General features: G+C 49.3%; 1 protein-coding gene across 6 annotated transcripts in view; it reads left to right on the top strand.

The window, feature by feature from the left end:
• The window catches only part of adarb1b (adenosine deaminase RNA specific B1b), a 109,496-nt gene that overhangs the window by 75,038 nt on the left and 20,190 nt on the right, over nt 1-14,268 (top strand). For all 6 annotated transcript variants that reach the window (XR_006026925.1, XM_042081638.1, XM_042081621.1 and 3 more), the window contains one exon: nt 12,581-12,655. Coding sequence is in view for 5 of the 6 variants with exons in the window: in XM_042081614.1 (XP_041937548.1) it covers nt 12,581-12,655 (75 nt within the window). In the remaining variant the exon portion in view is untranslated. The remainder of the gene's footprint in view (nt 1-12,580; nt 12,656-14,268) is intronic.

Here is a 14,268-nt window from a genome sequence, read left to right as displayed (position 1 = left end):
CATTCTTCCACTCTGTGTTGCTCCTCTCCTTCACCCTCTCCAGCCCTTTTCTTTTCCCTGTCCTCCCTCTCTCTCTCTTTCTTACTTTCTCTCTCCCTCTCTCTTTCTTTCTCTCTCTCTAACCATCCCGTTCTCCTGCTCCAACTGACACGACACTGGTCTGCAGGTCTCTGGGCCCAGCTGAGGGTGTGCTGATAATTCAACGAGCTGTGGCCTCTACACACTCTCTTATACAGTGTATACACACACACACACACACACACACACACACACACACACACACACACACACACACACACACACAGAGAGAGAGAGAGAGAGAAACAGCACCTTATCTCCCCCTGACCTTTCCGATCCTCCCCGCTCCCGCCTGTCCATCAATATTACCTTCAAACCTGGTAATAACGGAGCTACAGGGTGTGAAATTCAACTTCTCTCCCCCTTGCGCGCACACACACACCACACACACACCACACACACCACACACACACACACACACACACACACACACACACACACACACACGGATCCCCCCACCTCCTCCCTGGAGGGGATATTAGCGTGGGTGACCTGGCCTTGAATATGGAGTACTGTGATAGTCATCTGTTGTGTGCAGCGGGAGCATTGAGGCAGGGAGAATGGGCAGCAGGGACCAAGACGAGGAGAGGGATGGAGAGAGGGAGATGTAGAAAGAGAGAGAGGGATAGACAGAGGGAGAAGGGAGAAAGAGAGAGAGGGATAGAGAGTGGGAAAGGGAGAAAGAGAGAGAGGGATGGAGAGAGGGAGAAGGGAGAAAGAGAGAAAGGGATAGAGGGAGAAAGAGAGCGAGGGATAGAGAGTGGGAAAGGGAGATAGAGAGAGAGAGGGATAGACAGAGGGCGATGGAGGAGTGCAGTGCTGAGACCAGCAGTGTCGGCTTCGCCTGGCCAGTCAGCCCAGTTTGTAATAGAAAGTGGGAGGCTTACAAAGACGTACAGAGACAGAAGGAAGAGAGAGGGGATTAAAGTAGACCCCCCCCCCCCCCACACACACACACACACACACACACTGCTGTATATCCTTTTGGGTCCAACACACACACACTTGCTGTATACCTGTTTGGGTCCAGCTCACACACACACACACACACACACACACACACACACACACACACTCACAGAGAGAGAGAGAGACACACACACACTCACAGAGAGAGAGAGAGACACACACACACACACACACACACACACACACACTCACACACACTCACAGAGAGAGATAGACACACACATACACACTCACACTTACACACACAGAGAGAGACACACACACACAGAGAGACACACACACACACACACAGAGAGAGAGAGACACACACACACATACAGAGACACACATTCACACACACACACACACAGAGAGAGAGAGAGAGAGAGACACACACACACACACACACTCCCACTCCCCACTCTCCTACACAGTACCATCAGTGTCACTCACCCCCACATGAGAGCAGGTGATGATGGCTGAGAGAGATGGGCCACTCAGTCCTCCACCTGTGCCAGAGACGCACCTCTCTCTCTCAGGCGGCCATGTCTCGCCTGCCTCAGATCTTGGTTCCGTTGTGTGACTTTGTGACAGGCAATTATGGGTGCAGCACTATGCGGTTAAGTATTGTGGGCCTTGAAGTCTCTAATTTGAGGAGGGGATGGGATGTGTGTGTGTGTGTGTGTGTGTGTGTGTGTGTGTGTGTGTGTGTGTGTGTGTGTGTGTGTGTGTGTGTGTGTGTGTGTGTGTGTGTGTGTGTGTGTGTGTGTGTGTGTGTGTGTGTGTGTGTGTGTGTGTGTGTGTGTGTGCGCGCGTTTGTGTGGGTGTGAGGACATACTGTACCTCATCCCTGTGCTGTGGCAGCAAATGATGCTGGGATGGAGCAGCTGTTTAGCTGAGCAGAATGTGTATGACTGTCTTGAAGAACCGCACATGTGTATGTATATAACACTATGTATAAACACACACACTCTCACACGCGCACACACACACCTCAAGGGCTGACTCAGAAACACTGACATAATCACTTGCAATCGGTCACCTACAATTTTCAGTGGTGCGGAATCAGACAGGCCACTATATCAGGAGGTGCTAGTGTTAGATGTTGGATTCATGGGCCTGACTAAGGCCATGTGCCAGACATTCAGCTGTGAGCGGGTGCAGGAGTGTGAGGCAGTGTGTGATGCAGGGAGATGGTGTCACAAAGTGTCAGGGTAAGTCATCTCCATATTCCGCTCTACAGTATATAGCCCTGAATCTCCCATCCCAAATGTGCTGAGCCCTAAAGTAGTCAGTGATTTCCCACAGAATCTTTATAATTTCCCACTGGCTGCTTCTATTAGTCATGAACTGGCTGATTTAGATGAGCCATCTCTTGTTAAAAATAAACACTTAAGAACAGAACTAGAAACACTAAATAACACGTCTACTGAGTCACTGCTGCATAAAGGCACCCTGGGGAGAGAAGGGGGATCTGCTTTGGGGTGTGGAGGGGAAAAAGCAGCAACTTCAGACACCTTACTGAGGTGTCCGTAGACATCAGAGACTGTGTGTGTGTGTGTGTGTGTGTGTGTGTGTGTGTGTGTGCGTGCGCATCTGTGTGTTGGCACAAGACTCTGCCACTGTTGTTTTGCTACGACCACTATTGAGGAGAGCTGACAGATGTCATGCTGCGTCCACACCACCTGCAGGGCTCAAAGTCTCACACACACACACACACACACACACACACACACACACACACACACAGAGAGGGCGAGAGAGCGTGTCATAAATCAAAAGCTGTCACAGGTGTTCTCTACTGGCCGTGCGGTTGTGTGTGTGGGGCCCTGGCGAGCCCTTGAGGGCCCACAGCGAAGACTTTCATTAGCTCAGCAGGCCGGCCGGCCCTCGGCCACATCACTGCTCCCAGCTGCTCCCCAATAACCCACATGTCTCCAGCGCACACACACACCTCTCTCTCTCTCTCTCTCTCTCTCTCTCTCTCTCTCTCTCTCTCTCTCTCTCTCTCTCTCTCTCTCCCCCTCCTTTTTTCTCTCGCTCCCACACTAACACAATTTCTCTCCCTCTTTTTTCTGTTTTCTCATTGATTTGAATCAGATCTACCCTCCACCCCACCAGTTTCCCCTCTGATTCTCAATCTCAAAACATGTTCACTAGTATTCTCTCTTCATTCTCTTTGCTTGAATGTTTTAATATTGTTCGTCTTCGTCTGTTGTCTGTTTTATCTTTTGTTATTGGATCATGTATGGTCACTATGGTCACCCAAGGAGCTCGGGTGGCCGTTTGCTCCTCCAAGTAGCAGTTTGAAGTGCTGTTCATAAATGACTTTAGATGTTGGTCCAACACATCCACTGACTCGGCTAGCTCACTTTAGGACATGTGTGACACTGACTAAATGGCAGGAGTGTTGTTCTCTTTTCAGTGGCAGAGGAAAGGGGAAAAAAAAGCTCGTTTTAGTGTCTGGGCTTTTTGTCTGTCTCATTTGTAAGAGATGGTGGCAGGGGACTGTTTTGGCAGGTGCGTCTCTCCCCATTACCCCAGTCTCATTCTTCAGGTGCCGCGAATCGGGCGTCACTTTGTCAAACTATCCTCTGGCAGTTTTTTTTTTTTTTTTTTTTTGTGCGCTACAGTCCCATGCATTAGGAGTCTCTAAAAACCTGCAATTTGCAGTGAAATCAAATGGAAAGTGGCAGGCTAATTCAAACCTGTTGTTGGTCATTAAAGGACCGAAATTGAATAATGCGCAGGAGTGTCGCAGCACCAGGCAGCCCACCGTTTCCATGGCGCCCGCCAGGAGGGCTGGTGGCGGCGAAAGGGCACGGTGAGGCGACCATGCTCGGCGCACCGCGCAGCCCGGCCCATCAGTTCTAATCAGGCAGAGCGACAGGCAGCCCTTGGCCAGCGGGGACCTCACTCTATTAGACGCTCTGCTGCTCATCGCCACCTACCCCCAAACACATGTACCCCATTAAGAAGCATTACCCATGCACTCCTGAGCTGGGTGGCCTGGCCAGTGGTTGGGAAGTGGGATGCGGACCCCTGCTCCATCCTGAGACCCCTTCTGCTGTCCCCAGAGTGGCACACAACTGCACGGGTGCAGTCACCATATGTCCACGTTGGTCCTCATTTCACCCCCTCAGCAGGACCGGGGATCTAGCCGTCCACGTGTGTGAGCACGCCCGCCTCTGGGTCTGTTGTTGTTTATCTCCCAGTGTATGAGATTCACTAAGGATGACCCATGACATGCAGCATCCTCACAGAGAGAGAGAGAGAGAGAGATGCAGAATAGGTGACCATATCCCTTTGAGGGACGGTAGATTGAGGACGGAAGGTGAAGGTGGGTGTCTCTGCTGAGCTCATCTCCTCTGACCAGTCGTCAATCCGTCTGCATTAGAGCTCAGAGGGAAGCGTCCTGACAAGTTGTGCTGGAAGCAGCACCTGGCCATTCCTCATATTATACTCCATGTCCTACAGCCATCCATCTACACACCTGCCTCCTCACATCTTACACATCTCTGCTCTGTGCCTGGCAGACACACACAAACTCTCAAACTCAAACAAACACACACACACTCTCGTCCTCATGGGAGTCTCATGGGAGTTATTTCTGCTCTCTCTCCTAAGGACCCTTCTCTTCCTTCTCTCCCTTGTTCTCCTCTGCTCTGGACACTTGACCAATGCTCTGCTCCCTAGGAAGGCCCGTTCACCCTGTGGGCCTGCTGGCCAGTTTTAGGGGTGAACACACCTACATATCAGAGTCTGGAGTCTAGAGCCGAACCCCTAAAGGCGTTTAATAAACCTCCCACCACATAACCCATCTCATGAGAGACTCCTGATCCTCTTCAGCACTGTCTGAGCACACTCGGTGCCTCTCTGCTACTTTTTGTCTGAGCACTCGGTACCTCTTTGTTAAAGGGTTTCCTTTCACTAAAAGCCTTTCACTTGGACCTGTACACTGATTGAAGTCAGAAGTAAGATATGGAAGTTTCAAACAGACATACTATTACTGGTAATAGAATAATGTCTATAAAGAATGTGCTTACTGTTGTAGGTGAGAAATCAGTAGAGTGTATTCACATTTCCTGATGGTTCTTGCCACAGCACTGAAAATACATGTACAGTTTTTTTGTTTGTAAGTCAGCATAAATTGGCCAACCTTGAAGTCCCCAGTCTCCTCCTCCAAGGACGAGTCTGTTGGACTGCAGGCATGCTCTGCTCATTTGCATCACACACACACACACACACACACACACACACACAGAGCGAGAAAGAGCTCTTGACACCTCTGCCCGAAGCCCTGTGCGGGAGGTAATTTCTCTGCCCTAATGGTTTCTCTCCCCTCCCTAATTCTTCTATTCCCCCCCTCGTGTGCGGGGCCTCTGTCCTTCGCCGGAGTCCGGTGATGAGCCGGGGTAATGGGGGTAAGAGATTGGGCTAGCGGAGCTGGGCTGTGAGGCGGCCCGTAATTGGCGGTTGATGGCGCTGGCCTAATTGGAAATGGGTTTTGTATCAGGCCTCGTTTCCGCTGATGTGTGCTGAAAGGTGCGGCCGGCTGGCTCGCTCCCGGATGTCTGTGGATTGGGGCTCTGTCTTGAGTTTTTAAGGGGCGCTTTATGTTAAAGATGAAGCAATGACTGCCGTCAGTGATGGCATCCGCATAGCACCACAATGAAACAAATAAAAATAAATACATTTTAAAAGTTGAAAGTTTTTATTTACTTTCTTTGATTGAGAGAACAATCCACCACCCCAGCAGTCACCCAGATAATATGTTTTTTTCCCCAAACAAAGCTCAGGGCATTGTCTCAGAAATGCAGTCTCCCTGCTATGTTCAAGGTCTAGTGAGATACTTAAAAGGGCCAGGAGTGTGTCTCGAGACCTGTCAGGCTTTTTCCTCTCGTTGCATCACGGTTTGCAAACTCCCAATGCTCCCATTGACCCAAACGGAGAGACAGAACGTGGTACCCTACAGTGAACACATTACCCATCAAGTAGTCTTAGTTGGGCTGTTGCAGCATCCATCTGTACTACGGACTCTCCAGTGGAACAATCAGAAAAGCACAGAGCTGCACAGTGCAGTCCCTACCACCCCCATTCAGAGCCAGGCCCAGCACTGAGCTACAAAAGTGGAACAAAGTCTCCCTGTAACTTCTGTTGTGGGGAGGCAGGCGAGCATAAATCCTGAGCTCAGTGCGGAGGCGAGCCAGGAGCCCCGGCCATATTTCTCAGCCTAAATGGAGCGCCGTCGTCCCAGTGAAATAAAGGAACACTGGGTGGGAGGGGTGGGGTGGGGTGGGGACGGAGGGTAGGGAACTTATGAGTCCCAAACAGGGAATGAAGCTGAGCGACAGCGGTGGTGGTGGTGGTGGTAGTAGCATGCTGTCACATGTTCCGTGTCTGTGTGTGTGTGTGTGTGTGTGTGTGTGTGTGTGTGTGTGTGTGTGTGTGTATATGAGTGTATGAGGGTGGCGGTCACTCGTCCTTGACGTGATGGACTCAGGTCGGGCAGCCACATACCCCCCAAACGCCATGGCCAGACTTTCATAGCCATGCACGCTCATGATTTATGGCCACGCCTGAAGGCAAACTGGTGGTGTGTGCATGCGAAAGGATGTGTGGTGTGTGCGTGTGTGTGCGCGCTTGCAACTGTAAAAGAAACTCTTTGTGTGTGTGTGTGTGTGCTGGCTTTTTTCACTCTCCATGCAGACCATCTGCAGGTTCGTGCGGCCTCTCCCTCAGAAAGCAATCTCGTATAAAACTATCAAATAAAAAATTCATATCGCCAATACTCTTTTTCTTTCTCTCCTGGCCAGTCCTTCACATCAGCAAGCAGGTGATGAACTGCTGGCCGTCAAATATTAAACTCTGGGAGTCCTATAAAAGTGCTTTTCAGCCGCACTCCACCTCCATCCCCGCATCCCGCCGTTAGAACTCGGGGCTCAGCACTTCTCCCACTCTTAAGGTCAGAAAGAGAGAGCTGCTGCTCACATCAACCAGTCATTCTGACTGAGCCGCTTTTAATATCGCATGGCTATCGGCGCCGCCAGTCTTATCTGCACTTCCCTTTCATCTGTTCCCCACCACACACACACACACACACACACACACACACACACACACACACACGCACACACACACACGCAGGCTTGTTCATTTTTATTAGAAATTGCATCTCTAAGGCACAAGAGCAGGCAGACCAGGATGGGCTGAATGTTTTGCCTAAAGGCAGATGCTAATGGGCCAAACATCACCCCTACACACACACACACACACACACACACACACACACACACACACACACACACACACACACACGGACCCAGAGGATGAAAGGAGACAGACCCCAGTGGCTAGGTTTGCCACAGCCATTGTGGTCCCTATCCATGGTGCTGAAAATGGCTGATTTGATAGAAACGGAGCAAAGAAAACAGTGTGACCTTTCCTGTAATGCCCAGTTTGCTGTGTAGTACATTCCACACCAATACATGTAAAGCAAGCAGCCACAGAGCCTCAGGCACTGCATTATGGAAGAGTAATTGTGGGTGAGCCATAGAGGGCTTGGGGCTGCTGCGTCCCTCGGCGGCTCTCCATGGGCCATTCATATAGAACAGGCTTGCACTACTTCTGCTAAAGTTTTGACTTCCTGTGACTTTTGCACAAATCATGAGTTGGATGGTGTTTTTCCTTTTAATCTCTGCGGCAGACGTATTTGTACCCGTGTTAATAATACTCCTTTTTCCAGTCATCATGACCGTAAGACTGATGGACGGGCGCAGCCTCTGAAGTGACTCTCTCACACACACACACACACACACACACACACACACACACACACACACACACACACACACACACACACACACACACACACACCTGCTCAGCAGCAGTGGCAGGGGAAAGAGCGATGAGCTGCTTAGGGTGCTGTAAATTCAGCCCACGTGTCAAAACAGATTGCACCGAGCTGCACACGCCCGACACTGGAGTTGAATGAAAGGCCTTTGAAATGGGAAACATTTATCCAGCACTTTCCCCTGACAAGTCAGACGGTCTTGTCTGACATCAAACCTGGACAAAAGAGGCTGAGATGTCTGAAACGGCCAAAAACACAAGTCTGGAAACAGTTTTACCCCCCTAAAGCTTTTTTCCAGGGAAAGGTCAAAGCTCTGGCTGCAGCTAGCCTGCTGACAGGTAGCATTAGAGGAAATGTAAGAAAGCAATTCAGGTGTCAGGTGCAAAATGCTCGGCTCATGACACCCCTCCATCTCCTCATCAGTGTCAGGCAGGGCTGTCGTGGGGGAAATGACTAGCATCGGCCAGAAGGAGCTCAATACCAGCAAATCACATCACGCTCGGAGGGGTTCCATGGGATGCATTCATAGCCTCCATAAAAAATCATTTTTTGCAGTTGTGACCATGAAGCAAAGGCTGCTGTGAAGGCTTCCTCCATGAAACATGGAGGAGTTTGTCGACTGTTTCTATGTAAACAAGCGCGTTCCCCACTGAGCTGTTGGAGTTCAGTCCGTGGCAACATCAGAATGTGGAGTTAAGCTCTGGTGTAAAGTTTCTGTCCAATGCCGAGCGTCAAATAAGAAAGGCAGATTTAATTTAGCTGTAAGGTTATGAAGAAAATGCTATTTGATTTGTTTGCAATCTTTGTGTGAAGAGTGCAGACTGAGGGATAGAGATCCCCTATAATCTCTTCTTTCATCTCTTGTTTTATCATAAAACCAGTTAATTAGTATTGATCTTCCATTGCGGAGCAGTGGAAAAAGACATTCTGTTGTTTGGTGATGGCAGATGGTGGGCAGGGGCCAATCGCTACACCATCTTGGCTTCACACTGCGACACTGCGGAATTTCTTAACTTTTTAACCCTTAAAGGAGTACCGTCACACCGGTGTGACGGGAATGTTGGGAAATGAACATTCTAAAGAATATCTGGGTTCATTGAATTCAACATAGAATTTTAGAAACTTCAATTGTTGCGGAACTTAGAATGTTCAAAAACCTACACCTTTACTGTGACGTTCAGTAACTGGAACCGCATTTGGGTGTCTCCTTTTCTCCCCATCACCAGCAGCTTGTCTCCACCTGTTGCCATTCAAACGAGCGTGTCACAAATGGGAGACGACACCTTGTTAAATCGGATCTGGGTGTAGGCTTTGGCTTTTTCATCTCCCAGCTCTTTAAAGGTATTTTGAGTGAAAAGCTTGCCATCATCCTCAGACGCACCTTCCTCATCGGCCGCCGCTGACGACACTGTTACTGGCGCCGCTGTCATCTGATGAGCCGTCGAGCGGCGTCTGATGTCAGCTGAGTCAAGTTAAAGCCTTCAGCCCTCTCCCGGGCTGTCAGAGATCCCGCTGTGCTCGGAAGACGCCTGCTTTATGCTCAGCTCCTTACGCCTGTTTACAGGGCTGAGAACAAGTGTTGGCGAGCTTGTTAGAGAACCCCCCGACCCCCCCCCCCCCCATCCCAAAATTGCCATGGGGCAAAGAAGACAGTGGCTCATTCATCTCTGCCTCCGTTATTAAAATTGTGAAGTATGAAAGCATGGGGGATGCGTCGCTATAGGCTTGGGTGCTCACAAGGCTTGAAAAAGTGTGGTAGCGTGAGGTAGAAGCCTTTTTATGGTGCTGTTTTTCTCTGGGAGTTGTTGTGGCTGGAAGAATGCAGCTGGTAGTTCTGAGTATAGTGATTTCTCTTTTCCCCATTACTGAGTTAATAAAGCCAAACCCAGAGGCTCCCGTACAGGGAATGAACAGGAAATGCATCCAGGCACACTGCTGTCACTGCACCACACAACTGTTCTGGATGAAGGACAGATACAAATCTCTCTGCTACCGTCATTGATGTTGCTTTATTTTGTCTTTTTTTTTCCTCATGTAAATGAGAATCACAGTGGGTTTTGGCCAGTATTAATGTCCAGACTCCTGCCTGTTGGCTCTGTCATTGTAGTAAAAAAAACACACCTGGGTTTTGCTCTGATGTGCCTGGCCAGCGAGCTGGAGTGACTGGACCGGGCTGACCAAACATCGGTGCAGAGTCTATTGACTCTGTGCAAGCTGAATATTCACTAAACTAACACCAAAGGCGGGCTCTGTCTGGCTCTGGTGCCTAAGCTAGCAGTGCTCATGTCGCAGTCCTGCTCCAGCTCGACAGTGCCAACTCCACAGGATCGGTCGGCTCCCTCACGGTCCTAGCGCCTGCCATGTGTCCGCTCCCTCACGGTCCTAGCGCCTGCCACGTATTCGCTCCCTGGGGTCTGGTATGATTAGCAATGTAACGGTGTCACACATTTTCCTGGTGAAGTGTGTCATGCTGGAGCTCAGATATCCCAGCATTCCTTCCCCTGGCAGTGAACCCGTCTCATCAGTGACCTTCATGGCTGCGGGTACCTGCTGTGTGGGCCTCTTTGAGCGCAAATGAAAAATTGATTGCACTCCCAGTGGGGCTGGCACCGCGACGGCCCGCTCTCTTGTCTACCACTTGTAGATTGAAGTCAATCTCATTGCTGCTTATGAATTTATGGACAAAAAATGGGGGTAACAGCAGCAGAGGGCAAATCAGAAGTGACAGGCCCAGAACGAGCCAGGCTCACGGGGAATGGCTTCGGCCACAGGCAGTCCTGTGGACATGCAGACATGGAGGTGAAGAACGAGGGAACAAAGAGAATAAGAGAAAGGACAGCAGAGAGAGGGAACAGAGAGAATAGGAGAGAGGACAGCAGAGGAAAGGAAATGGAGATGTAAGGTTAGAGGAATACATTAGACACTTGGAGACGGACAAAAGCAAAGGGGGGGATTTTTAGAGAATCTTCTAGACCTTGAGAAACTTTTTAATTCAGCTTAGTCCACCCAGCTGCCCCCACCCCTCTCAGTTCTGCACTGTTCTCTCTTTTTTTTTAAATTTCCCACGGAATATTAATCTTTAATATGGTAATAATTGTGGTAGCATATTTGCTGTCACCCACCATTAGCCCAGATTAATTAGCCCATTTAGTTCAGCGTAAGAAAGTGTCGGCCGTGAGGAATGGTGCACGCGGGCGAGCAGAAGGGCCGTCATCAGCTCAAGCTGCTTTATCTGCCGTGGAATCGCTCGGCTCAGCTCCGCTCCGCCGTGTCGCCACCAGCCCTGAGGTCTCCTCCCGTGGCACCCACCGCCTGCTCCTCAGCCAGCATGGGAGGATTCTGCCTCATCAGCAGTGTTGCCTCTCATCTGTGTGTGTGTGTGTGTGTGTGGTCGTGGGGTAGTATCATGTTTTGCGGCTGTACTGTAACTGATGTGGTGGGAGTGTGTACACATAGGATTATGCTGTGAAGCCACAGTGCTCCACTGGTTGTTCCAATAGCCACCCTCTTCCCTTTTTGCAATGATAAAACTAATATGTACAATGTAAGCATATGTAAGCTCAAATCATGTAATACTTAAAGCAACATGATGCAGTTATTTTTCCTTAAATTAACTACTACAAACTCATTGTTATGCTACACTTGGCTAAATGGGTACCCAGTATATTGAAATCGATGGAATGGGGAATTCCTACACGCTGTTACTTTAAGACTGTGCCATTGCTCCCTCTGTTGGGAGTTATTAACTGTGTAATAGATTGTAGTTGGGCTGTAAGACTTGCCTTTTGTTTCTCCTTGCAGTATCCTGAAGTCTTGACCTGTTTAAGTCAGTTTGGCCCCTCCGACTGCCTGTAGTACCGCACACGTGCTACAGTTTACAGTATACCCAGCGCATTAAAATAACTCAACTCCAGCGGGCATTTCTTGAGCTATATTAAGGTCCTATTTCTGAAGGGGGAAGTCAACAAATGTATATGCAGAGTAAAGGCAGGAAGCACTCCCCTTTGTATATTGGATATGTACATTTTCCATGCCATCTCAATTTCTATTACATACATACGTCATTTCCCTTTGATGCCTTTCTGCATCCATGTCGTCTGGGAACTGAAAGCCTGTTGATGTCGATAGCGGTATATTTTCCCTGCGAGGCAGCCGAAATGAGGTCTAATCGAATGGATATTAAAGTCACAATAGACTGCTCCTGCTATTACGGCCTGTCAGCCGCGGCCCTCTCTCTGGGAGATTAGTTTCCTCTGCTGAATATTTATTCACTTACTGTAGGCTTAACCTCGTCGCCAGCACTTTCTCATTTCCACTCGCTCGCCTCCTCTGCCCAGGCTCTTTATCACCGCCCAACTTGGCCGTCACCCGCCAAAGGCAGCATGCCCATTTAACTTTGAGCGTTTGTGTGTGTGTGTGTCGGGATGTACACATATGCATTGAGGTTTACACTTGCCAAGGTGTATGTGGTAGAATGCTGTCTGTCTGAGACATAAAGATGAGTCAAATCTTTGTTGGGTGCTTCATGATTTATTTTTGTCCGGTGTGTTTGTGCTTTGATGTGTGTGTGTCTGTGTGTGTGTGTCTGTGTGTGTGTGTGTGTGTGTGTGTGTGTGTGTGTGTGTGTGTGTGTGTGTGTGTGTGTGTGTGTGTGTGTGTGTGTACTGGCCTGATGGTGCTGTGGTGTGTTGTATGTTGCAGGTCGAGCGGGAGCTCGTCAGGCCCGGGGGCAGCAGAAGCTCTTCAGCATGGATGTTGACGAGGAGGAGAACATGAGTGAGTGTCTCCAACTCCAACACACACATACATATTTAGTAGCCAACATAACATTACCTACAGTTGCTTGACACTCTATACTTTTGTGTAAACTCATGTGAATGTATAGCTGTAAATGAAATTGGAGCTAAATCTTGATCCTTCACTCTAAATTCAACTCGCTAGTTCCCACGTGATCAAATGTAAACACTACGTAAAATCTTAGTGATTCTGAAATGGCTTAATGGCTGTTTTATAGCGAATATCTTTACGACTATGAGCTAGTTCACCACACATCTCCTGTGGCCTTTTAATAACTTGGGCCCAGATTTAGGAATGTTTCTGTGCTAGCCATATAATCTGTCCAACTATGGTGGCCAAGGGAATAGGGAAAAGTCAACTTTTACTGACTTTAACTTCCTGAAGCACATTGTTGAAGAAAAAGTAATTAGAATATCCACCCATATCCATTTGGTTTCCTGTTGGAGAGCTTCAAGATTAGCACAGTATTTTCTGGCCGAATGCTACCTTCTAGATATCACAAGTTAATAGATATTTTTCCATCAGATTTTGATCAGGCAGCAGCGTATAGGAACAGGCCATATTTGATCTGAGCCCTTTAAAAGACTTCATCTATGGGATATTCAGCGCCCAGATGAATAGACATGAATAGACATTTCTGCATTAAAAGATGGATGCTGAGACGGCGACGGTGCTGAAGCGCTGCCTCCATTGTCAAGTCACTCAGTCTCCTCAGCACAGCCCCGCTGACAATGGGAACGAGGGGCCATTTGTTAAGAGACAGACAGACGCACGCACGCACGCACGCACGCACGCACGCACGCACGAGCCCCAGCCCCCCACCTTCGGAAGTGAATCTGACAGGTCCCTATTTAGATTCATCACAGATACACCACCATGCCGGGCTGTTGCTGCTCTCGCTGAGGCAAGCGCTAACATATCCTAACAAGCGGTTGCATAGTGAGGAGTCCATTGTTGTCCATGTTGTATTCGGTACAGATTATTGGATGTCCTGAAGTGTTTTTGCTTCAGCAGGTTAGGCTGTTGGGTGCAGTGCACAGCGATGCAGTAATGTGATGCACACACTCCTCCAAATTGCACATATCTCTGAGCAGGGCTGGGCTCAGATGAGAAAGAGGAGGTGGGGGCGGATAGTGCAAGGGAACAAATGTGGCCGTGGCCCCTGTGGTGCTGGCCTGTCAGTGCGCTGTGGCGGACCCCTTGCTCAGGTGACAAATGTGATCAGATCCACCACGAGCCCTGGCCCTGGCCAAGCAGAACGCTGACACTATGCTAAAAGGCAGATTACGAACACCGCTTCAACCTTCAACAGCAGTTTCAGCCTCATGAGTGGCTCACCCCATCCCTCCCTACCCATGTCCTTGTGTGCCTCAGCTGCTAGCTGTAAGCACAGCAACCACACACACACACACACACACACACACACACACACACACACACACACACAGTCACACACAACAAATGCACACACAAATCAGAAACAGAGACTACTGCCCCGCAGGTTGTCATGATAATTACCACTCTGAAAGCATAAATTATTCTGTGTGCTGCAAATGACCTGGAGCCTGGCTCTTGCCCCCTCTCTGCCATGG

The sequence above is a fragment of the Alosa sapidissima genome, chromosome 2 (assembly GCF_018492685.1).
Source record: "Alosa sapidissima isolate fAloSap1 chromosome 2, fAloSap1.pri, whole genome shotgun sequence".
NCBI classification, from domain to species: domain Eukaryota; kingdom Metazoa; phylum Chordata; class Actinopteri; order Clupeiformes; family Clupeidae; genus Alosa; species Alosa sapidissima.
This window is presented reverse-complemented; position numbering and strand designations above follow the sequence as displayed.